The sequence below is a fragment of the Anabrus simplex genome, chromosome 1, assembly GCF_040414725.1.
Source record: "Anabrus simplex isolate iqAnaSimp1 chromosome 1, ASM4041472v1, whole genome shotgun sequence".
NCBI lineage: Eukaryota > Metazoa > Arthropoda > Insecta > Orthoptera > Tettigoniidae > Anabrus > Anabrus simplex.
This window is the reverse complement of record NC_090265.1, coordinates 281,611,782-281,631,352: the sequence shown is the minus strand read 5'-3', so window position 1 is coordinate 281,631,352 and position 19,571 is coordinate 281,611,782. Positions and strand designations below refer to the sequence as shown.

Below are 19,571 nucleotides of genomic sequence, written 5' to 3'. Positions count from 1 at the left end.
GTAAAAGAACTCATGCGGGACAAAATTCTGGCACATTGATGTCTCCGAAAACAATAAAAATAGTTAGTGGGACGTAAAAACCGAAAATATTATTATTGTTATTAAATAATATTAAATTATTTTTATTTTTTAATATTGTATACAATCATTTTAAAAAGTTGATATTCTGCAGTAGCAGCTATCTCCAAAAGGAGAAATGAATTTACAATTATCTAACTACAGAATATAAATTGTGGTTAACAATCTGTAGATATGTTCTCGTGATCAATAGCAATGCCTAAATGAAGGGACAAATTAACAGAAAGTTTTTAAGTAGTTCCTCGAGCGCCAAGCAACAGTCCAACCACTTTCCAGCTATGCACAGCGACGTATTGATAACCGTAGAGCTTCCTCTTTCGCGTCGCCTTTTCGTAGGGTTAATTACTAAGCCGATGCTCTGCTATATGTAAACTCCTTTATTGGAACCTTCAGCAGAGATCCATGGAACTTATTCATAAACTTTAAAATTTCCCTGACTCTCTCAGACATTCGGTAATGTTACTTCTCACCTGCCGGTGCCCATTTTTTCTAACAATTCCCATCTGGAGCAGAAACTAAGAACATGAGACAAGGTTTTGAGATTCGCTGCAATGGCGGTAACGGGTTTCATGGCTCTTGCCGGAGACAATGCGGGCTGTCACAATGGTCCAATTTATTTTCATGGCATGAGCCCACTGGAAGGATAAAAGACCTTTCTTTATTGAGATCCAATTGTTTGATCTTGACCACTCAGAAAATTGAGACACCCCTCTACCACGGTGAGGGAGATTAAGTCATTCCATGTCGCGAAATGCTGATTTCGTAGCGTTTTTTTTTTTTTTTTTTTTTTTTTTTCCGAAGACACTATACGTTAGGTTTTTCATCAGAACTGAAACCTAGGTTTCTTAAGCTCCCTTGTACATGGTCCTCAAAACTTCTTGTTTGAGTCAGAAGTGGATCAACAACAGAGTCGTCGAGACTATAGTAGAAGTTAAAGGTTTACCATGTGAAATGAATACACCAAAACTATTATAATAGCTATCTCAAACGTTGTTAGGTACTAGGTATCGTCACCATATCGTTGAAACCGATTACTTAAAAATAAGAGAAATAGAAAATTTTAAAATTATTACGACCCTTACTGTGGTTAGATGTGCTATGTCAATGCCTTCTTCTGACCAATTACCAACTTTGTGGTAACAGTGTTGCACACAATGGAGATGAACATGTTCAGAGAGTCCTTAGAAATAGCTCGAATGAATCTATATATATAAAAGCAAGTCGGTCTGGAGCGATGCATATATAAATATAAAAAAATGAAAATAGACGTGAATTAATGAGGCACTTCCAGATCTCAGAAATTTGAAAATTGGTACCGGAGAAGCTGATGACCCCAGGATCCATAGAAAAATGGAAAATTCTCTAAATTCCCTCAAGAGGCACGCTGGGGGGGGGGCCTTCAAATTTTGGGCTCAGCATAAGAACGCAGTCGTATAATTTATCCAAAGCGACAACCTATAGGTTTCGTGGGATTTAAACATTTTCAGGAATTTCCTAATTTTTATCCTCGTCTTCCCTTCACCCCGGCACAATCTGCCAGACGAGCTAGAAAATTGAAATTTGGCGAAATTATAACTTTTAGCCTCTAACCGAAAGAAAAAATTCCAAGATGTTCAAATTTTTCACTTTTTACCTTCAAAGGTATCGAATTATGGAGTCAATTTTAATGATTGTGCACACATTCCTTTTGAGCTATTTGTTGGCTAAACGGTAAGTCGTATCACAAGACGGACGGCACAATCTCTATTCAATTTGGAGTGATCTACAACTTTGGTCCTATGACATTTTGTAGTATCTCTCTCCCTTATACGTTAGATTTGGCCGCATTTCTGGATTGTTCGTAAATTTGGTGTTTTTACACGTATTTTTCATTGTTTGACACACTTATATAAAAGATAGAGTCATCAAGTTTGGTACGCACATTGGCACGGTGGATGGCCATATGTAGACCTAATTTAATGATTCTAGCTTATACATAAGTATGCAAAAAATAATGTAAAGCGTTAAAAAATACGCAAATTTCACCCTATTCAAGTTTTCGAACTCAATTTACCCCCTAAATATGGGAGATACGAGGAAATGGTTTAGAAACAAACATGTAGAACGATAAAAGGGACGTCTAATGGCACAAACTGTTTGTTAATATCATGTGCCGTTTAGAAGTAGTGAATCTCGAGTGGAGGTCTGCCCTTTATCCGTGCTCATGCTTATCCGTCATCTCGAATATCGCCAAGAGACATACAATTTAAAAAATCTTATTCACTTCATGTACAGTAATTTACTTCGATATCCCTATACAATGTAGAGTACCGTAGCGAAGCACGGTTACATTTGCTAGTTGAAGATAGAATTGAGTGAAGATAGAAATGACAAGTACCTGTAATAGTCTTCCTTGCAGTATATGTTGCCGTCTCGAGCGAAGCACGTGACCTCGCCGTCGAGAGCTTGGTGACACTGGCAGCACTGCAGACAGGCGGCGTGCCAACGACGGTCCACTGCCAGCAGGTAGTAGCGGTCCGTGATGCGGCGGCCGCAGCCTGCACACACCACGGCGTCGTCCCCGGAAGCGGGCGGTGTGGATGGAGAGCCGTGCTCCAGCTTTGGCCGCAGTGGGCCAGGGAAGCGGCCACTGTTGTTTTTGTTATTATTAGTTGTAGTGTTGTTGTTATTGTTGTTGCTCGCGTTGCTGTTGCTGTTCGGCGTGCTGCATGTACTACTGCTGCCTCCACTAGTGCTGCACAGACTGTTGTTCAGGCTCGGCTCCACGTCGCCCATGGACGAGGAGTCGCACGAGTGGACAGGCAGATTGGGCGAGAGGTCACGCGATGGGTCGTACGCCGGGCCAACGTAACGCTCGTGCTGCTGCTGCAACACAAAACAACACAAGACCACGTTAATTTCCACTGTGAAATCATTCTTCCCCAATTGTGGGGTTTGTAGTAGAGAGTCTATAAGAAAGCACAGAAAAATAAAAGTAACGATATAACGGGAATTAGAAACACAAACTGGCTAGTTTTAGAGAAGACAATTTAGTGAAAAAACATACAAACTTTTTAATATAAGATGGTAAGATGGTGAATGAGGGTCACCGTCGAAGATACAACCTGTGACAATGAAGTTCGGTGAATGAAGTCAGAACGGTCGATCCGGAAACACTGGCAACACACAACGCTGCACCTGCGTAGCAGCAGGTTTTGACCACCTGCTCCCAACGTTGTTCAGTTGAGCATCTTGTGTGTGCCGTGTAAGATCTTTTTGACACAGTGCGTGCTTAGTGCGTTGGTTCTGAACTGCGAACAGGAACATGAACGACCAAAAGATCAATGTACAGTTTTGTTTGAAGCTTGGCAAGACACCGAAAGAAACGCATGCTATGCTGGTACGTGTTTATGAAGATCACGCACTGTCCTTGAAGTGTGTGTACGAGTGGTTCGCCCGTTTTCGAGGAGGCCGGGAAAGTGTTTCTGACAACCCCTGCAGCGGAAGACCGGCGACCGCCGTCAGTGACGAAAGCATTGAGAAGATGAGGACATTAATCACGAACGATCGGCGATTAACTGTGAGCATGATAGTGGATTAACTGCAGATTAACCGTGAATTCATGGGACAAATCGTTACCCAGAAGTTAGCGAAGAGGAAAACGTGTTCTCGTCTTGTGCCACATCACTTGACTGACGATCAGAAGGAGGCACGTTTAGAGGCTTCACAGGATTTTGTCGAAACGGCGGTTGCGACACCAAATCTCTTGAACTGTATTGTCACTGAGGATGAAACCTGGTGTCTCAGGCACGACCCTGAAACGAAACGGCAAAGCATGGAATGGCGTTCTCCGGGATCCCCTCGTCGGGAAAAGGTCAGAGCCTATTCCCACAGCTGAAACTTGCTTTGAAAGGAAGGAGATTTGACGATATTTCTGATATCCAACGAAACGTGACGAGGCTTTTGAACACCATCCCAAAGGAAGCCTTCTCGCAAAGTTTCCAGGACATGTATCGCCGATCTTAGCAGTGCATAGTTATGGGAGGGGACTATTTCGCAGGACCGTATGGTCACTGTCGTGCATTGTTCATCTATGTTGATAGTGCAGGACTATTCACTGAATTTTATTGTCACAGGTTGTATTATATATAATGACATAATATTTCAAATTAGCCACCAAAATGTATCATGTATGTGCAACACGTACATATCTGTCTGTGCAGATCCATCGCTGCTGAGAGACAATGTAGGCCTACACCGTGTTCCCTAGTAGGATCTATATCTTGTTACTTCCATTTTTCTGTCTTGGTCTCATCCTTGGCTTTGACGATATGGAAGTGTCTGAGGTATGAGTGATGCCAATGCAGCCAGTCCCTGTGATAAATGGTGTGAGGATTTTGATCATAGGATAGGTTAATGTATGTATTTCAGTGGGCTTGCAGACTGATATGTTACAGCTCACTCTGGCTCGGCGAGGATCGCAAAAGGAAACTACAGGGTCTTTCACTCAAGGTGGGGCCGGCCGGTAAAATAATTTCTCACCTAGTCACAGAAGATGTTGAAAATGATGAAATCAAGGGAGAACGAGAGGAATTGAGGCTATGTAGGTAGATGAAGCAATGCCTATGAATGAAAATTTCCTTAGATGAAGCCAGAAATATGTAGATGCAGGTCGAAGACATTTTTGACATGTTCTGTGAGGTGAGAAATTATTTTACTTTGATTATGCGTTATTATGTGTGCTTGTTATTTACATGCGATTTATACGAGCGCTCTCCCGGCCCACATTCAGCGAGATGCCATGTACTCGTCTGACCAGCTCACCCATCTACCCGCTGCGCTGTGCCGGCCGGGACACTTTGAGTGAAAGACCCTGTACCTTACTCCTCATTTCCCTAGTACGCCTCTTTAGTGACACCTAGGTTACCTATGAATGCTAACGGTCGATCTGGTTATAATTCGACGTGCACACACATACAAACAACGTGTTTTTTTCGTTTTTTTTTCGGTTTTTTTTTTGTGGTTTAACGGCGCACTAACATATTGAAGGTTTCGGGGACGCAACGATCGGAGAGGACTAGGACTGGAAAGGAAGCGGCCATGGCCTTAATTAAAACACAGCCCCATCATTTGCCTGGTGTTAAAAAAAGGAAACCACCTGAATACCATATTCAGGGCTGCTGACAGTGGGGTTCAAACCCATAATATCCCGAATGCAAGCTCACAGTTACGCGACCCTAACCTCACGGCCAAATCGCTCGGTAACAACACAACGCTTAATATTATTTATGCCTAATTGCAAAGAATATCTACAAAAAATTTAAGTCATAATATTAGATCTAAGGACAGAAATATTTATCGAAGTTTAATGTCTAATAATGGCTGGGCAACAATGAGTGAGTCATCCTATTTTTAAAAATGTAAACTTACGGCAGGTAAAGGCAATGGTATCCAATTGCCAACTATACAAGGAACGCGGCTACTTGAGCCCCTTTACTTACAGGATGAGACTGCGTGCAGTGAATTAATATTTTACAATTTGTTTTTACGTCACTCAGACACAGATAGGTCTTATGATGACGATGGGATGGGAAAGGCCTAGGAGTGAGAAGGAAGCGGCCGTGGCCTTAATTAAGGTACAGCCCCAAAATTTGCCTGGTGTGAAAATGGGAAACCACGGGCAACCATTTTCAGAGCTGCCGACAGTGGGGCTCGAACCCAGTATATCCCGGATGCAAGCTCACAGCTGCGCGCCCTTAACCGCACGACCAACTCGCCCAGTTGCACTGAATGAGCAGGATAATGAAGACGATCTGTTTTGACACATCACTGAACTGTAATATTAGCCTAGTACATTGTTTGTACTCATCCGTTAGTTTTACGCATTTATTTTCTGTGGATAGTGTCGTATGTGTGTTACAATTAATCCTACCTCTTATGTAGATCAACTTAGCCAAAATTTCCTAGACACACGGTAGGTAGACATAAATGATTAGACACTGTTCACAGTTAGATATCTGTTTGTGGACTTCATATTTTAGACCAATTGGCACTATACGTAAACAGGTAGGCATTATGTTATTAGATATGAATTCTGTAGACATTGGCTTTGTATGGAGTATTATCATCCACTGTTTATTGCAGCGCAACTCTTGAAACACCTCAAACAATTCAATAAGTCCCCTAACCATTACTTCAGCCGAACCACAAAGAGCTCAACAATATTTCGAAGTCCTGTGACATTATTCAATTTTATTCGAAGCTATGATTATTACCAGACTGTATAGAAAGACCTGTCATTCATGAGGTACTGACTGCTGTTACCCACAAGTTCCAGGCTTTTGAGTTCTGTTTATTCCAGTACCCCAGACATTCATATCATCCGTTTTTCGTCAAGGTGCTGCAAACAGAATTAGATGATAACGATGAAAGCTGCAGCACTGACCTCACCATCGCTACTGGAGTTGAACTTTATAAGAAACTGTCTAGGTTTTTGTAAGCTCGGGTCATCTGGCATTGATAACTCTTGTCAGCTCTTCAGTCAGGGCAGCAGATGGAGCAGCCGGCCCGCTATCACCAGGAGAAGAAACGAACTTCTCCCATCTCCTCATTTTTTTCTTTGTCATGACATGTAAATTTCATCTTTTCTTTGATATTATTGAACAATAAATTATTCATCTCGTTCATTAGTTATAGACTAACTACAGTCTGAATTAATTTGTCTGATTGTTACTTTTTGATTGCAATTGACGTTATTTGTTTGACAGACTGTAAGACATGAACTGTAAAATGTGCTAAGTTGTTCACAGTTAACTGGTGACCTTACATACATATTACTGGCGGTTCGAACCCTGCATGGTTGGTTAAAAGAACACAGTAGCCTCGTGGTTGTAGGTAAGATAAAAAAAATAAAATACTTTTTTGGCATCCCGTCTTCCCTAAAGTTGATGATGAATCTTAGAACTTTACAAGAAATGTACGATGCTTTGAGAATAGACTCAGGTTTCCTCTATTACGTGACTGTTGATACACAGTAGTGATCATAGCCAGTGGACCTCTAGTTTTTCGTGGAATCCGACAACAGTGATCTGCTTTTTCAATTCAAAAATCCCACATGCACTGACCGGGACTGGAGCAGCGGCCGCCTTGGTGAGCAGCTAATGATTATACTACTCAGCTCCCACGTTCCCACAGCGATGCTTTTGATGGGACACTCACTATGATGCAACACTAAGAAGGCTACAACTCCTGGAGAGAAAAAAAAAAAAAAAAAACCCTTCCCAATATTATTTATTGAAAAGAAAGCTGTGAGGAAGGCAATTATTTTCCTCATATGCTAATCACCAATAAATCTCCCCGTTCATATTTTGAGGCACAGATCTAAATATTACAGTATATTCCCTTACAGTTTCACATTTAGAAGTTAGTCTTCTGATTCCAACAAAATTTACTTTCACTTACTCAGGCTTTTTAGCTGAATGATCTTAGCTGAGTGACCTTCGATTGGAGGGCGCCGAGTTCCATTCCCGACCGGGCTGGGGATTTTAGCCGGGTCTGGTTAACTGACCTGGTTTGGGGGCTGGATGTTTGCATATGTCTTAATCCATATCTATATTTGCACATCGCACATCGCATTACGAGAATCACGAAAAGGCGCGTACACACTTGCGAGCCGAGCGGCTCATGAGCGGCTCACAACATGCTCGCAAGTGTGTACGGGTAAAGCGAGCATGTTGTGAGCCGCTCACTGTGAGCCGTTCACTGCGAGCCGACTGGAGCCGGTTATCTAGGCGAGCACAAAGGCATGCTCGCGCTCAGTGTGGACGGCCAAGGAACGTGCTCGCAAGTGTGTACGGGTAAAGCGAGCATCCCGCGAGCATGGCGGCCTGGTCGGATGAAGATGTGTTTACGCTAATAGACACTTATCGGACACATTCTGTTTTATGAGACCCGAAAAATGACGATCACTTGACAAAGAATGTGAAAGAGGATGCATGGCGGGATATTGGTACAACAATTGGACGACCCGCGGATGAATGTACGAAGAAAATTAATTCTTTGTTGGGATCACACCGGAGGGAAAGGAGCAAAGAGAAAACCATTCGTACTACTGGAAAAGGTAAGTTCTCGTGTTTAAATAAAATGAAGCTTCAACTTCCTTCTTATACTTGATGTATTCATTTATTATCTTCTTTTTTGCTAGTTGTTTTACGTCGCACCGACACAGATAGGTCTTACAGCAACGATGGGACAGGAAAGGGCTAGGAGTGGGAAGCAAGCGGCCGTGGCCTTAATTAAGGTACAGCCCCAGCATTTGCCTGATGTGAAAATGGGAAACCACGGAAAACCATTTTCAGGGCTGCCGACAGTGGGGTTATTATCTTTTTAAAGCAACAACTGTTGTAAACAAGTAATGATATAATAACCAATAAATATCGAAAGTGAACACATGTTGCAATTCAGTAGGTAGTGGTGTAGTGGTTAGTGTTATTAGCTGCCACCCCGGAGGCCCGGGTTCGATTCCCGGCTCTGCCACGAAATTTGAAAAGTGGTACGAGGGCTGGAACGGGGTCCACTCAGCCTCGGGAGGTCAACTGAGTAGAGGTGGGTTCGATTCCCACCTGTCATCCTGGGAGTGGTTTTCTGTGGTTTCCCACTTCTCCTCCAGGCAAATGCTGGGATTGTACCTAACTACCTAACTTAAGGCCACGGCCGCTTCCTTCCCTCTTCCTTGCCTATCCTTTCCAATCTCCCCATCCCCCACCAAGGCCCCTGTTCAGCATAGCATGTGAGGCCACCTGGGCAGGGTACTGGTCATCCTCCCCAGTTGGATCCCGCGACCCAGAGTCTGAAGCTCCAGGACACTGCCCTTGGGGCGGTAGAGGTGGGATCCCTCGCTGAGTCCGAAGGAAAAACCAACCCTGTAGGGTAAACAGATTAAGAAGAAGAAATGCTTAGACAATACCGTACTCAATTATACATATTTTGTACATTTTTTTTTTTTCTTTTAAGGGAGCTACGGAAATTTACAAAAGCCGATGGTTTGCGTATTAGGCTTTGGTTCCTCAATGAAGGATATAAACCAAGGCAGACGCTAAACACAGGGAGTATTTTTCCTTTTATCTTTATCTTTTTCAAGCGTACGTATTTTGCCATGGCAGAGCTCCTTCTTTCAAGCAATAGTCAGCTATTTCATCTCTAATTTTGTTTACGTAAGCAGAAGATCCCCTAGAAACATTTCGTAGCTGTCTCATGCAAGTCATCTCTTCATTGTGTCTCCATGTTCCTTCAATAATCTCTCCGTTCGCTTCATGGTCTACTGAACCGGGTGGTGTGTATAAGTTAGGGGAATGAATTCTCGGGAAATTATGCAAAACTACTACAGACATAACAATGATTTCGGCTTTAGGGGGCTACAAAAGCATTCATTTTCTTACAAATCGAAACACGGAACTTGATGTACCAAAGCTATTTTCCACTACTCATCGAGCTCTGCTCAATCCATAGTTCAAGATTCTCTTGTAAGTTCCAGAGGCATGATCTCCCGGGTATGGCTTCATAACATTTTCGCTGAGTGCAAATGCACTATCACCTACGAAAATGTACGACAACTTCATTTGATGACCCGGAAGTTATTCTGGTAATGGCAGACATCTTTGCACGGAATTCACAAACTGATCCTGCGAGCAAATGGCGAGCAAATGGCGAGCAAATGGCTCAAGAAATGCTCGCGAGCCGCTCGGACATTTAATGTTTTCCATGAGCGGCTCGCAAGTGTGTACGCACCTTTATAGTGAACTCCACACTGTGTTCGCGTCAGGAAAAGTATCCAGCCGTTAAACTGGGCTTACTTATTTCACATCCAGTGTCGACTCCAAATATCTATGAAAAATATTTTCTATGAAAAGCAGAAAAAGCGTTTATGTTGAAAACTTGTCTGTATTGTGAATATGAAGTTCGCAGAACACGTTCTTCTAAAAAGTGTAGATGTCATCAGTTATGGTTGACATAAACGGCTTGTCCAACACGGGCTATAACTTTGATAAAATGAAACGAGTACATGTAATTAATGACGGAAGTATAATTATATGCTGGACATAATAATACGTAACACAGAGCTGGTGGCGACGTGACGTAGCCACTCATATTAGAAGACCATTCTCGGGAAAATAATCAGGCTTCTTATCTAATAAGCAGTTATTTAATGGAGGTAGTAAGGATATAGCGGTTGCCAAGTTTCTATGATTAATGTGTGCTTGAAACCTGCCTGAGAACACGCGTCCTAGTGCAAGTACGACAGTGTAAGACAAGGGATTGAACATGTTGTACCCTTTCCGGCTCCATGGCTAAATGGTTAGCGTGCTGGCGTTTGGTCACAGGGGTCCAGGTTCGATTCTCGGCAGGGTCGGGAATTTTTATCATCATTGGTTAATTTCTCTGGCACAGGGGCTGGGTGTATGTGTCGTCTTCATGATCATTTCATCCTCATCACAATTCACGACGGGCGTCAAATCAAAAGACCTGCACCTGGCGAGCCGAACTTGTCCTCGGACACTCCCGGCACTAAAAGCATACGCTATTTCATTTCTTCCTTCCTCTCCTTCTTGGTCTTTTACCAATTACATGTGAGGTCAGTCCGCCTCTGTGGTGTAGTGGTTAGCGTGATTAACTGCCACCCCCGGAGGCCCGGGTTCGATTCCCGGCTCTGCCACGAAATTTCAAAAGTGGTACGAGGGCTGGAACGGGGTCCACTCAGCCTCGGGAGGTCAACTGAGTAGAGGTGGGTTCGATTCCCACCTCAGCCATCCTGGAAGTGGTTTTCCGTGGTTTCCCACTTCTCCTCCAGGCGAATGCCGGGATGGTACCTAACTTCAGGCCACGCCCGCTTCCTTCCCTCTTCCTTGCCTATCCCTTCCAATCTTCCCATCCCTGTCCGGCTCCATGGCTAAATGGTTAGCATGCTGGCCTTTGGTCACAGGGGTCCCGGGTTCGATTCCCGGCAGGGTCGGGAATTTTAACCATAATTGGTTAATTTCGCTGGCACGGGGGCTGGGTGTACGTGTCGTCTTCATCATCATTTCATCCTCATCACGACGCGCAGGTCACCTACGGGTGTCAAATCAAAAGACCTGCATCTGGCGAGCCGAACATGTCCTCGGACACTCCCGGCACTAAAAGCCATACGCCATTTCCATTTTTCCCATCCCTCCACAAGGCCCCTGTTCAGCATAGCAGGTGAGGCCGCCTGGGCGAGGTACTGGTCATTCTCCGCAGTTGTATCCCCCGACCAAGAGTCTGAAGCTCCAGGACACTGCCCTTGAGGCGGTAGAGGTGGGATTCCTCGCTGAGTCCGAGGGAAAAGCCGAACCTGGAGGGTAAACAGATGATGATGATGATGATATTTGAGGTCAACGCTACACATGGATTTACGCCTGAACGCGTGAGTAACTTGCGTGTTTCTGTGGTGGCGTGTAGTGTAGTATGATGTAAGCGAATGAAGAGGTATGCAAACACAAACACACAGTCACCGAACCAGAGGAATTAACCGGACGCTGTAAAGAAACCAGAAATCGGATCCCAGGGCTCTCTGAAACTTCTGCCGCAACGCTAACACTTCAGCAGCCAAAGAACCGGACGCCAGTGTCTCAGCGGTGACAAATGGGAAATCACACACATCATTCCGAGCGGTCTACAGTGGATCCGGAAATCACAAGTAAGGGCTTAAAAGCAATGAGTCAACCTTGTGGCAAAAGCTATCCGGACTGAGTGACTCAGACGGTAGAGCCAGGCCCGAACCTAAGGACTGAAACACTCGGGGCAGACACTTAGGTGTGCCAAACACTTAGAGATTTTTAGGAGGGGGACGGTGTTACATAGTTCGTTAGCTTGGTAATTTTTTGAGTCTTTCTTTCCTTCCGACGGAGCGAGTTCGCCTTGCGGTTAGGGTCGTGCAGCCGTGAGCTTGCATTCGGGAGATAATGGATTCGGACCCCACTGCCGGCAGCACTGAAGATGGCTTTCCTTAATTTCCTATCTGTGTCGGTACGACGTAAGGCAGATTGTAAATAAAATAAAATAAGAAAAGCTTTCTTTCCGGACGACGGATGGTATAGGTTTATATCGACAGTTTTGAGACAGTTTCGATTTCTCATCCTTGGCCGACAGGCTATATGTTACCTATTCTAGCTGTGAAATAAACTTCTCTATGCTATTTAATAGTGTTTGAATCGCGGTTAAGCCTGGGTTGCGTTTTTCATCTCAAAAATGACTAGGATAAGTAGAATGAACTTTTATTATTATTCCCTTTCTATGAAATTTCGTGAAGCACTTGTTGTAAGCATTATGTAAGTATCGTAATAGGATACCTGGAAAGGCAACACGAGTGAAATACGCGGGACAGCTAAGAGACGTAAAAGACGAATCCAGCATTCAGAAATCAAAATTTACAGCAAGAAAATAACTATGTTTTAATAGTCTTCTAAAATCAATATTCCTTTACTCAGTGACTATTGTTTTGTAGATAGGTAGGCCTATTTGTTATAATATCCTGTATTTCTAGAGGAATTCTAATCTGAGATTAAGATATTAACATAAACTCTGAATAATCAAGCAAAATAAGCTTGTTGATTTAGTATTTCCATTATTTGACAACAAAATTCTTCCAGTGTAAGGGCGTCTTTTATTACATTTTATACGGGGCTCGAATATTATAGATCCATCATTGGATAGATCCCGCCTCAGTTTGGTGATATTTACGGTGCTCAAACACGTACATTCATCGACACGCAAACCGATAAAACCAATGACAGTATTGTTAGTAAAAAGAAGTATTTTGTCTCAACCAGGGACGTTGGCAACCTAGTCAGTCACAGGTAGGCTATGGGGACATGCTCAGCCCGAGATTTCTTTGTAGAGTAGTCAGTTCCTTTCTGTTCTTCCTGTAGCCAACAACATGTGGGCTACTCATCCAAATGGTTACAACGCCCAATGTTGCTAAGGAAATCTAGTGTTTCAACATGTCTATGTTGATGGCCAATTGCACAGACATGTCACTGAAATGAAATGGCGTATGGCTTTTAGTGCCGGGAGTATCAGAGGGCATTTCCCGTAGGCAACTTGCGCGTCGTGATGAGGATAAAATGATGATGAAGACAACACATACAACAATCCCTCGTGCCAGTGAAATTAGCCAATGATGGTTAAAATTCCCGACCCTACCGGGAATCGAACCCGGGACACCTGTGAGCAAAGGCCAACACACTAACCTTTCAGCCATGGAGCCGGACAGACATGTCATGAAATGAACCAAATGAATAGTGCATTACCCTTCAGAATCGAATAACTGTATAGCTCGTCTTCACACTAAGCAGAGAAACAGGCAGCGTTAAATCAACCCACAGAGACAAGTTTACACCTTAAGAAAACCGTATAGTCATCACCCCATATCGACAAGGAAAATTGTGATGATGGCTATCAAAATGAGGAAAAAAACCGTGAAGGAACGATGTAGAGTGAAAGAAGAGGGCGTCATGAAAGGGGGGAGGAGGACCTACTTTACATCGGATGCCCTAATATCACAGAGTCGGGAGAAAACTAAATATGAAAGCCTACAAAACCCGTAAAAGTGCTTTGTCTCTCCTGCTGCCACTCATCTCCGACAGAAGGCATTGCTGCTGCGTGCCGCGGGAACTAAGGGAGTTACCTACCCGAGCAGAACAGCCTGCCTGAATACTGGCGTGAAAAGGCATGCCATGTCTCTGGTTCATACATGTTCTGATAACTACTGATATGTGATACACTCGTATATATTCCTTATTCATACTTTCTCTCTTCCTGCACATCAGATTTATCTTTTTTCCACTTACCTCAACCACCAACATGGCCAACCTGATTACATTTTTCATAATCTTCCAAATATTTATGGAAATATTAATTATATCTTAACAGTGCGTATAACGACAATTATAGAATATCTACTTTATAATCTTTTATGCATCTTTTATGTCTCATACACTGTTACCTTATGAGCTATAATAATGGAGATATTCGCGAATTTAAGACTTTATTGGCAAGTCCATCAACGGTAAACATTGCCGATTGGGATAGTCTCTATTGTTCTGTCGTCATGGTAATCAACTAGCCAATAATGATGGCGATTGTAGTGATTGTTCAAATAAGCTGCAAATCCGATAGATCATTAGCGACTATTGATCAGCAAGATAATGGAGAAGACTACCGAAATAAGAAGGAAAACGCGATGACTCGAAGAATGAAGGAAAATGGAATTATAAGGAAGGTGGTTGCTCTAATAACACCGGGCTTGAAGAAAACACGGCCTACAATGGCATAAGTCCGTAAAACGTATCATCTTTAACATTACATTGACTCACTATTGTTAAGCCCCATTCACAATGCAAACGTAACGTAACCTAAACTTAAAATTAACGTTAACTTAGAAGTTTGCGGCCATGTTATCTGATGCAACCATTCACAATTCGCCGACGTAAACTTAACAGCGAGTCCGTAAAATTAAGGGATTGCAAACTCCAAGCTCTTGCGGTTAATTTTACGTTAGGTTTATGAACCAGCCAATGAGAGCAGACGTAAACAATGTAAGTTATTTTGCGCGCGATATAACTTATTTCGACGAAACACTTGTAATTCTCTTTTAAAATAATCTTTGTGTTTATGTATGATGAAAGGAAAAAAGAATTACAAAGACGCTGGGCCGAAAGAGGATGCGTGGAAATAAATATGCTGTAGCAAGCATTGAAATCTGACGGTAAATGGCGGGAAAAGCTCGCAGCGCTGACGACCGGGCGAGAGACAATCCCTGTCATAGATAAAACAGTGTCCCTATACATTTCTTAACATTATGACAGACTACTAGTTTGCAAAAAAGATATCATCCAAACATCTCATCGGACTGTGATAACTAGGCGCACAGATGTCGGTAAAGGAGACCTTAACACTTATTTTTATTAGGAAAGGGGAATCAAATCGTAAGATAGCGTCAAACAGTTCAGGTTTTATCCGCATGTACAAAACGAACTGATGAGGGACATTTCTTACAGTAGATTACCGAAATCGCCCTGAGATAACCTTCTTTGATTCGAGTGATGAACTCATTTTCCGCACCGTTGTTTAGTTCGCCTTTTCATGTACACAGCTCCCAGGAGCAAACCAAGAGATGTTTGAAGTAATATGAATTCCGCTACCACGTTGTTTAATTCCATCGAGGTATTAAAATATAAAACTGCGAGATAGCCCGACTTCCGTGCTAAATAACATGGCAGTGTTTTGATTGGCTGCTGTGTACTCTTTACGTTCATGCATTGTGAATACTACAAATTTTACGTTAATTTTACGGTTACGTTACGTCCTTAAGTTTACGGTTACTTGACGGCTGCATTGTGAATGGGGCCTTAGTTGAGGTGTTCTGCCATATTACTTCCTCAATTATACAGCCAGTAACCCATCAACAACTGGTACGGCAGCTAGTTTAAAATAGTTTTATGTTAGTGCTAAAATCATCATCATCATCATCATCATCTGTTTACCCTCCAGGTTCGGCTTTTCCCTCGGACTAAGCGAGGGATCCCACCTCTACCGCCTCAAGGGCAGTGTCCTGGAGCTTCAGACTCTTGGTCGGGGGATACAACTGGGGAGTATGACCAGTACCTCGCCCAGGCGGCCACACCTGCTATAGTGAACAGGGGCCTAGTAGGAGGATGGGAAGATTGGAAGGGATAGGCAAGGATGAGGGAAGGAAGCGGCCGTGGCCTTAAGATAGGTACCATCCCGGCATTTGCCTGGAGGTGAAGTGGGAAACCACGGAAAACCACTTCGAGGATGGCTGAGGTGGGAATCGAACCCGCCTCTACTCAGTTGACCTCCCGAGGCTGAGTGGACCCCGTTCCAGCCCTCGTACCACTTTTCAAATTTCGTGGCAGAGCCGGGAATCGAACCCGGACCTCCGGGGGTGGCAGCTAATCACGCTAACCACTACACCACAGAGGCGGCTTAGTGCTAAAATCAAGGGCATAAAATTTTTCCAAGGAGCACTAAATAATAATATAAAAAGAACAGTCCAACTGTTGTCGCTGGGTAAACAACGTGAAGCTAGTTTAAGATAAGCATAGAAAACTTAAAAGTTATTAATTTGGCAATAACGGACTTTTTCGTCCTACTTGTTCATAAAATGACGAGTTCACAATCACTGACAAGCTTACGCAAACAGTATTGTACATACAGTATATTCCCATAATTAAAAATGATTTAATATAATCTGAGGATATTCTTGTAGAACTAATCATGTCATTGTGTTGTACAGGTATTTTATAGTGTTCTTAGTGTTATAATTTATGTTTCCACAGATTGAAAAGTTTAATAGTTGTAGTAACTGAGTCTACATTAAAAAGGGTATTTCTTCTTAACAAAGAATGTCTTCTTAACAAAGAAAAAGGAGTATGGTGAAAAAGTTAACTCTGAGCTTAGCAGACTACCGTTCGAGTAATTATAATCAAGACGCTAGAGTGGGCTGAATATGCTCTACGTGCCAGTAATAATGTTGGAATTTTGAAATTGAGATTCACTGGAGGTCCCGTGGCCATGTTGAAGATATCAAGAGTAACGTAAAACTACAAGCTTACCAGCTTTTCTAATCTCAGAAATTTGGTACTCCAAAGCTGAGGTGAAAGCTATGGGTGCGTCAGGACATCAGGATCCTGGGAATTAAAAACTGGAGGAGCATGGCTCTAATAGCAAAGACTGAGGAAGGACAAGGCCCACAAAAGGCTATCGTGACGACGATGGTGATGATGATGACGACGTGTGAATTTGTTAATGCCTTTCCAATATAACAACAATGTAAAGCACACTCGTTAAAAAATAAGTTGAGAGGAAAATGTCTACACTTCCCATAAGACCGATAACAATTCTGAAAGAGCGTTAAACATATAGTTTATTATTATTATTTGCTATTATTACTATTATTATTATCCTAATGAGGAAGGAACAGAATATTTTAGAAATATATCCTTCCAAAGAAAGCGAGATAAAATAGAAGTGAACTCTAAATATCTCTTCGTTCCCAGTAAATTTCCTGTTCTCAAGATGTGTATATGCTGGGCAGTCCGGAAGCTGGAAACCTGGTATCGGGACATATCTGGACTCACCGGAAACCGACTACTAGCTGGTAAAGTAACGTCGCCTTTCGATAAAAGGGTAAGAAGCCGCAGTTTTCAAGCTTCAGGAAGCTTACTTTCAACAGTCCAGCTCTTCAGGAGTACTTCTTTTAAAATAGTCTGTGGGAACATCACTGTCACCCCCCCCCCCCCACCACGCCATTCACTTTCACCTTGGTATGCTCGTGTCCTTATCAATGTAGTAGTAAAACTATTTAAATATGAACATGATAGTCTTTTATGTCTATGCCGTGAGTAACTAGACAAACTGTCGTCTCGCGAAGAACTTCCTTAGAAGTAAACTGCCCTGTGCTCAAATTAGCAGGTTCGGTACCGATTCTACCCGGTGTTAATATGCTAGTCTCGTGTTGTTAGAGTTATGGCGTGCGGAATCTCGCCGCCTCAGAAACCTGTAAATTTAGATTGTGGGACACAAACCAAATAATAACAATAATATAGAGAATTAAACAAGGATAGTTCTAGTAATGCAGAAACGTTTGAACTGAGCTTCCCCCTTCTTTACTGATTAAAAGGCACTCTCCTTAATCGCCATACGATTCAATCTGTGAGACCATACATAGAGGAAGAGTTATCATTGCCATCATGCCACAGTGTGTCTGGCTTCACAAGGTCTAAGACGTCATGTTTATCATTCTGAAAAACGTAAGTATAAATAGTACACGTACAACTACTTTAACATTCAAGTAACTTGATCTAAGCCATATTACACTACCACTATATCTCAATCGAGAAATTCGGTTTAGCCGTTTTCCCATTACAACAAACAAACACAATTGAACCGAACGTATGACTCCAACATATCGGCACGTGGTGAGGTAAAAAGTGTTAAGTGTACAGATAAAAATAATATTTCTTCTTATTTATATTGAAAACTGTATTTTATTTTACTTTCCTGATAGGGACTTCAACGCATTAACTCGTTTTAAATAATGTTCTGCCAACGATTGACTATAAGGTAGCGGCCATGGTGTCAATTGAGTCGCAGTCCCGGCATTTCCCTGATGTGAAAATGAAGTCTCGCAAAACCACCTTTTAGATTAAGGACTGTGACTGCCTCCCGAATATAATATGCAAGTACAAAATAAACGTACTTTTTAAAATAGATTTTAGAGTCTGGAAACCTTTTCTTTACATTCTCCTTTCTGTAAACAGAAAATGTATTACTGAACATTAGTTTTCCTTTCCTGGCCTTTTCCCAATCATCTGGGATCGACACTAAAGTTCAATTATACGACTGGATGCTCTTCCTGACGTCGAACCCTATGTGGATGAATGTACTATTTAATCTGAGGTGCTTTCGAGTGTGATGTGTTAAATTATATGTATGTCAATACGATCACAAATACCTACTCTCCGAGTCAGAAGAATGAAGTATACGCAGTTAAAATCCTCGGCTCGCTCCAGCTCGCTGGCTGAATGGCCAGCGTAGTGGCCTTCCGTTCGGGGGGCCCGGGGTTCGATTCCAGGCCGGGTTGGGGATTTTGACTTCGTCTGATCAATGTCTCCGGCTCGGGGCTGGGTGTTTGTGTTCGTCTTAAACGTATACTCCTAATTTCAATTCATCAAGTGAATTAATAATAAGAAAATTACAAAATTGGTCGATAAGACCGAAGGCCAAAAAAACCTCAGCTCGGCCGGGAATCGAACCCGGTGTCCTCTGAACCCAAGGCCAGTGGCTAACCATTCATCCAAGAAGCCGGAGACCTAAATTTTAGTTTAAGATAACAAAGTTAATTTAAGGTTGGAGTCAGAGTGACAGTTCATTGTATTAATTAAGTGATCAAAATACAAGTTCTATACATTGCTTTAAAAGTATGCCACTGAAATAAATTATTTCGGTATTCACAAATTTGTATTTGTATTTTTTAGATTGCTTCCTTTTAAATAATGTTTTACCAATGATGTATTCAGAATTTGCATGAAAATATTTCCTCCGTCATTCTATGACGAAGTTCTGAAACAAACCAAATTTTGCCACCCTAAACTGAGCATTTTTGGTGAAAATATCAATTATATTTTCCAACACACACTTAAGATAAATTTAAAAAGAAAGCTGATTTCGTGGCTGTTCGTAACATATCCCGAACACGAAGCGAGAGTCCATAACATGCCGCTGGTGCTCGTGTTCTCCAAACGTTGCTGATATGTTAGGTTGTTCACTGAGTGCGCTGATCGTGCTCCGGGCCCCTAGCAGTCACGACTGGGCTGCGTGCCTAGACTCGACTTGAGCCATCACCGAGCGCCATCACAACACACTGCTTGCCTGTACTCGCCGATATTATGCGGGCCGATAAGTAATGTATTTAT

The 19,571-nt window shown here is 42.5% G+C and overlaps 1 protein-coding gene across 1 annotated transcript in view; it reads right to left on the bottom strand.

Moving 5' to 3' along the window:
- Window positions 1–19,571, bottom strand: part of ap (apterous) — a 659,168-nt gene that overhangs the window by 376,543 nt on the left and 263,054 nt on the right. Inside the window, exon 2 of the mRNA XM_067140597.2 lies at window positions 2,456–2,943. Coding sequence (XP_066996698.1) covers window positions 2,456–2,943 — 488 coding nt within the window. The remainder of the gene's footprint in view (window positions 1–2,455; window positions 2,944–19,571) is intronic.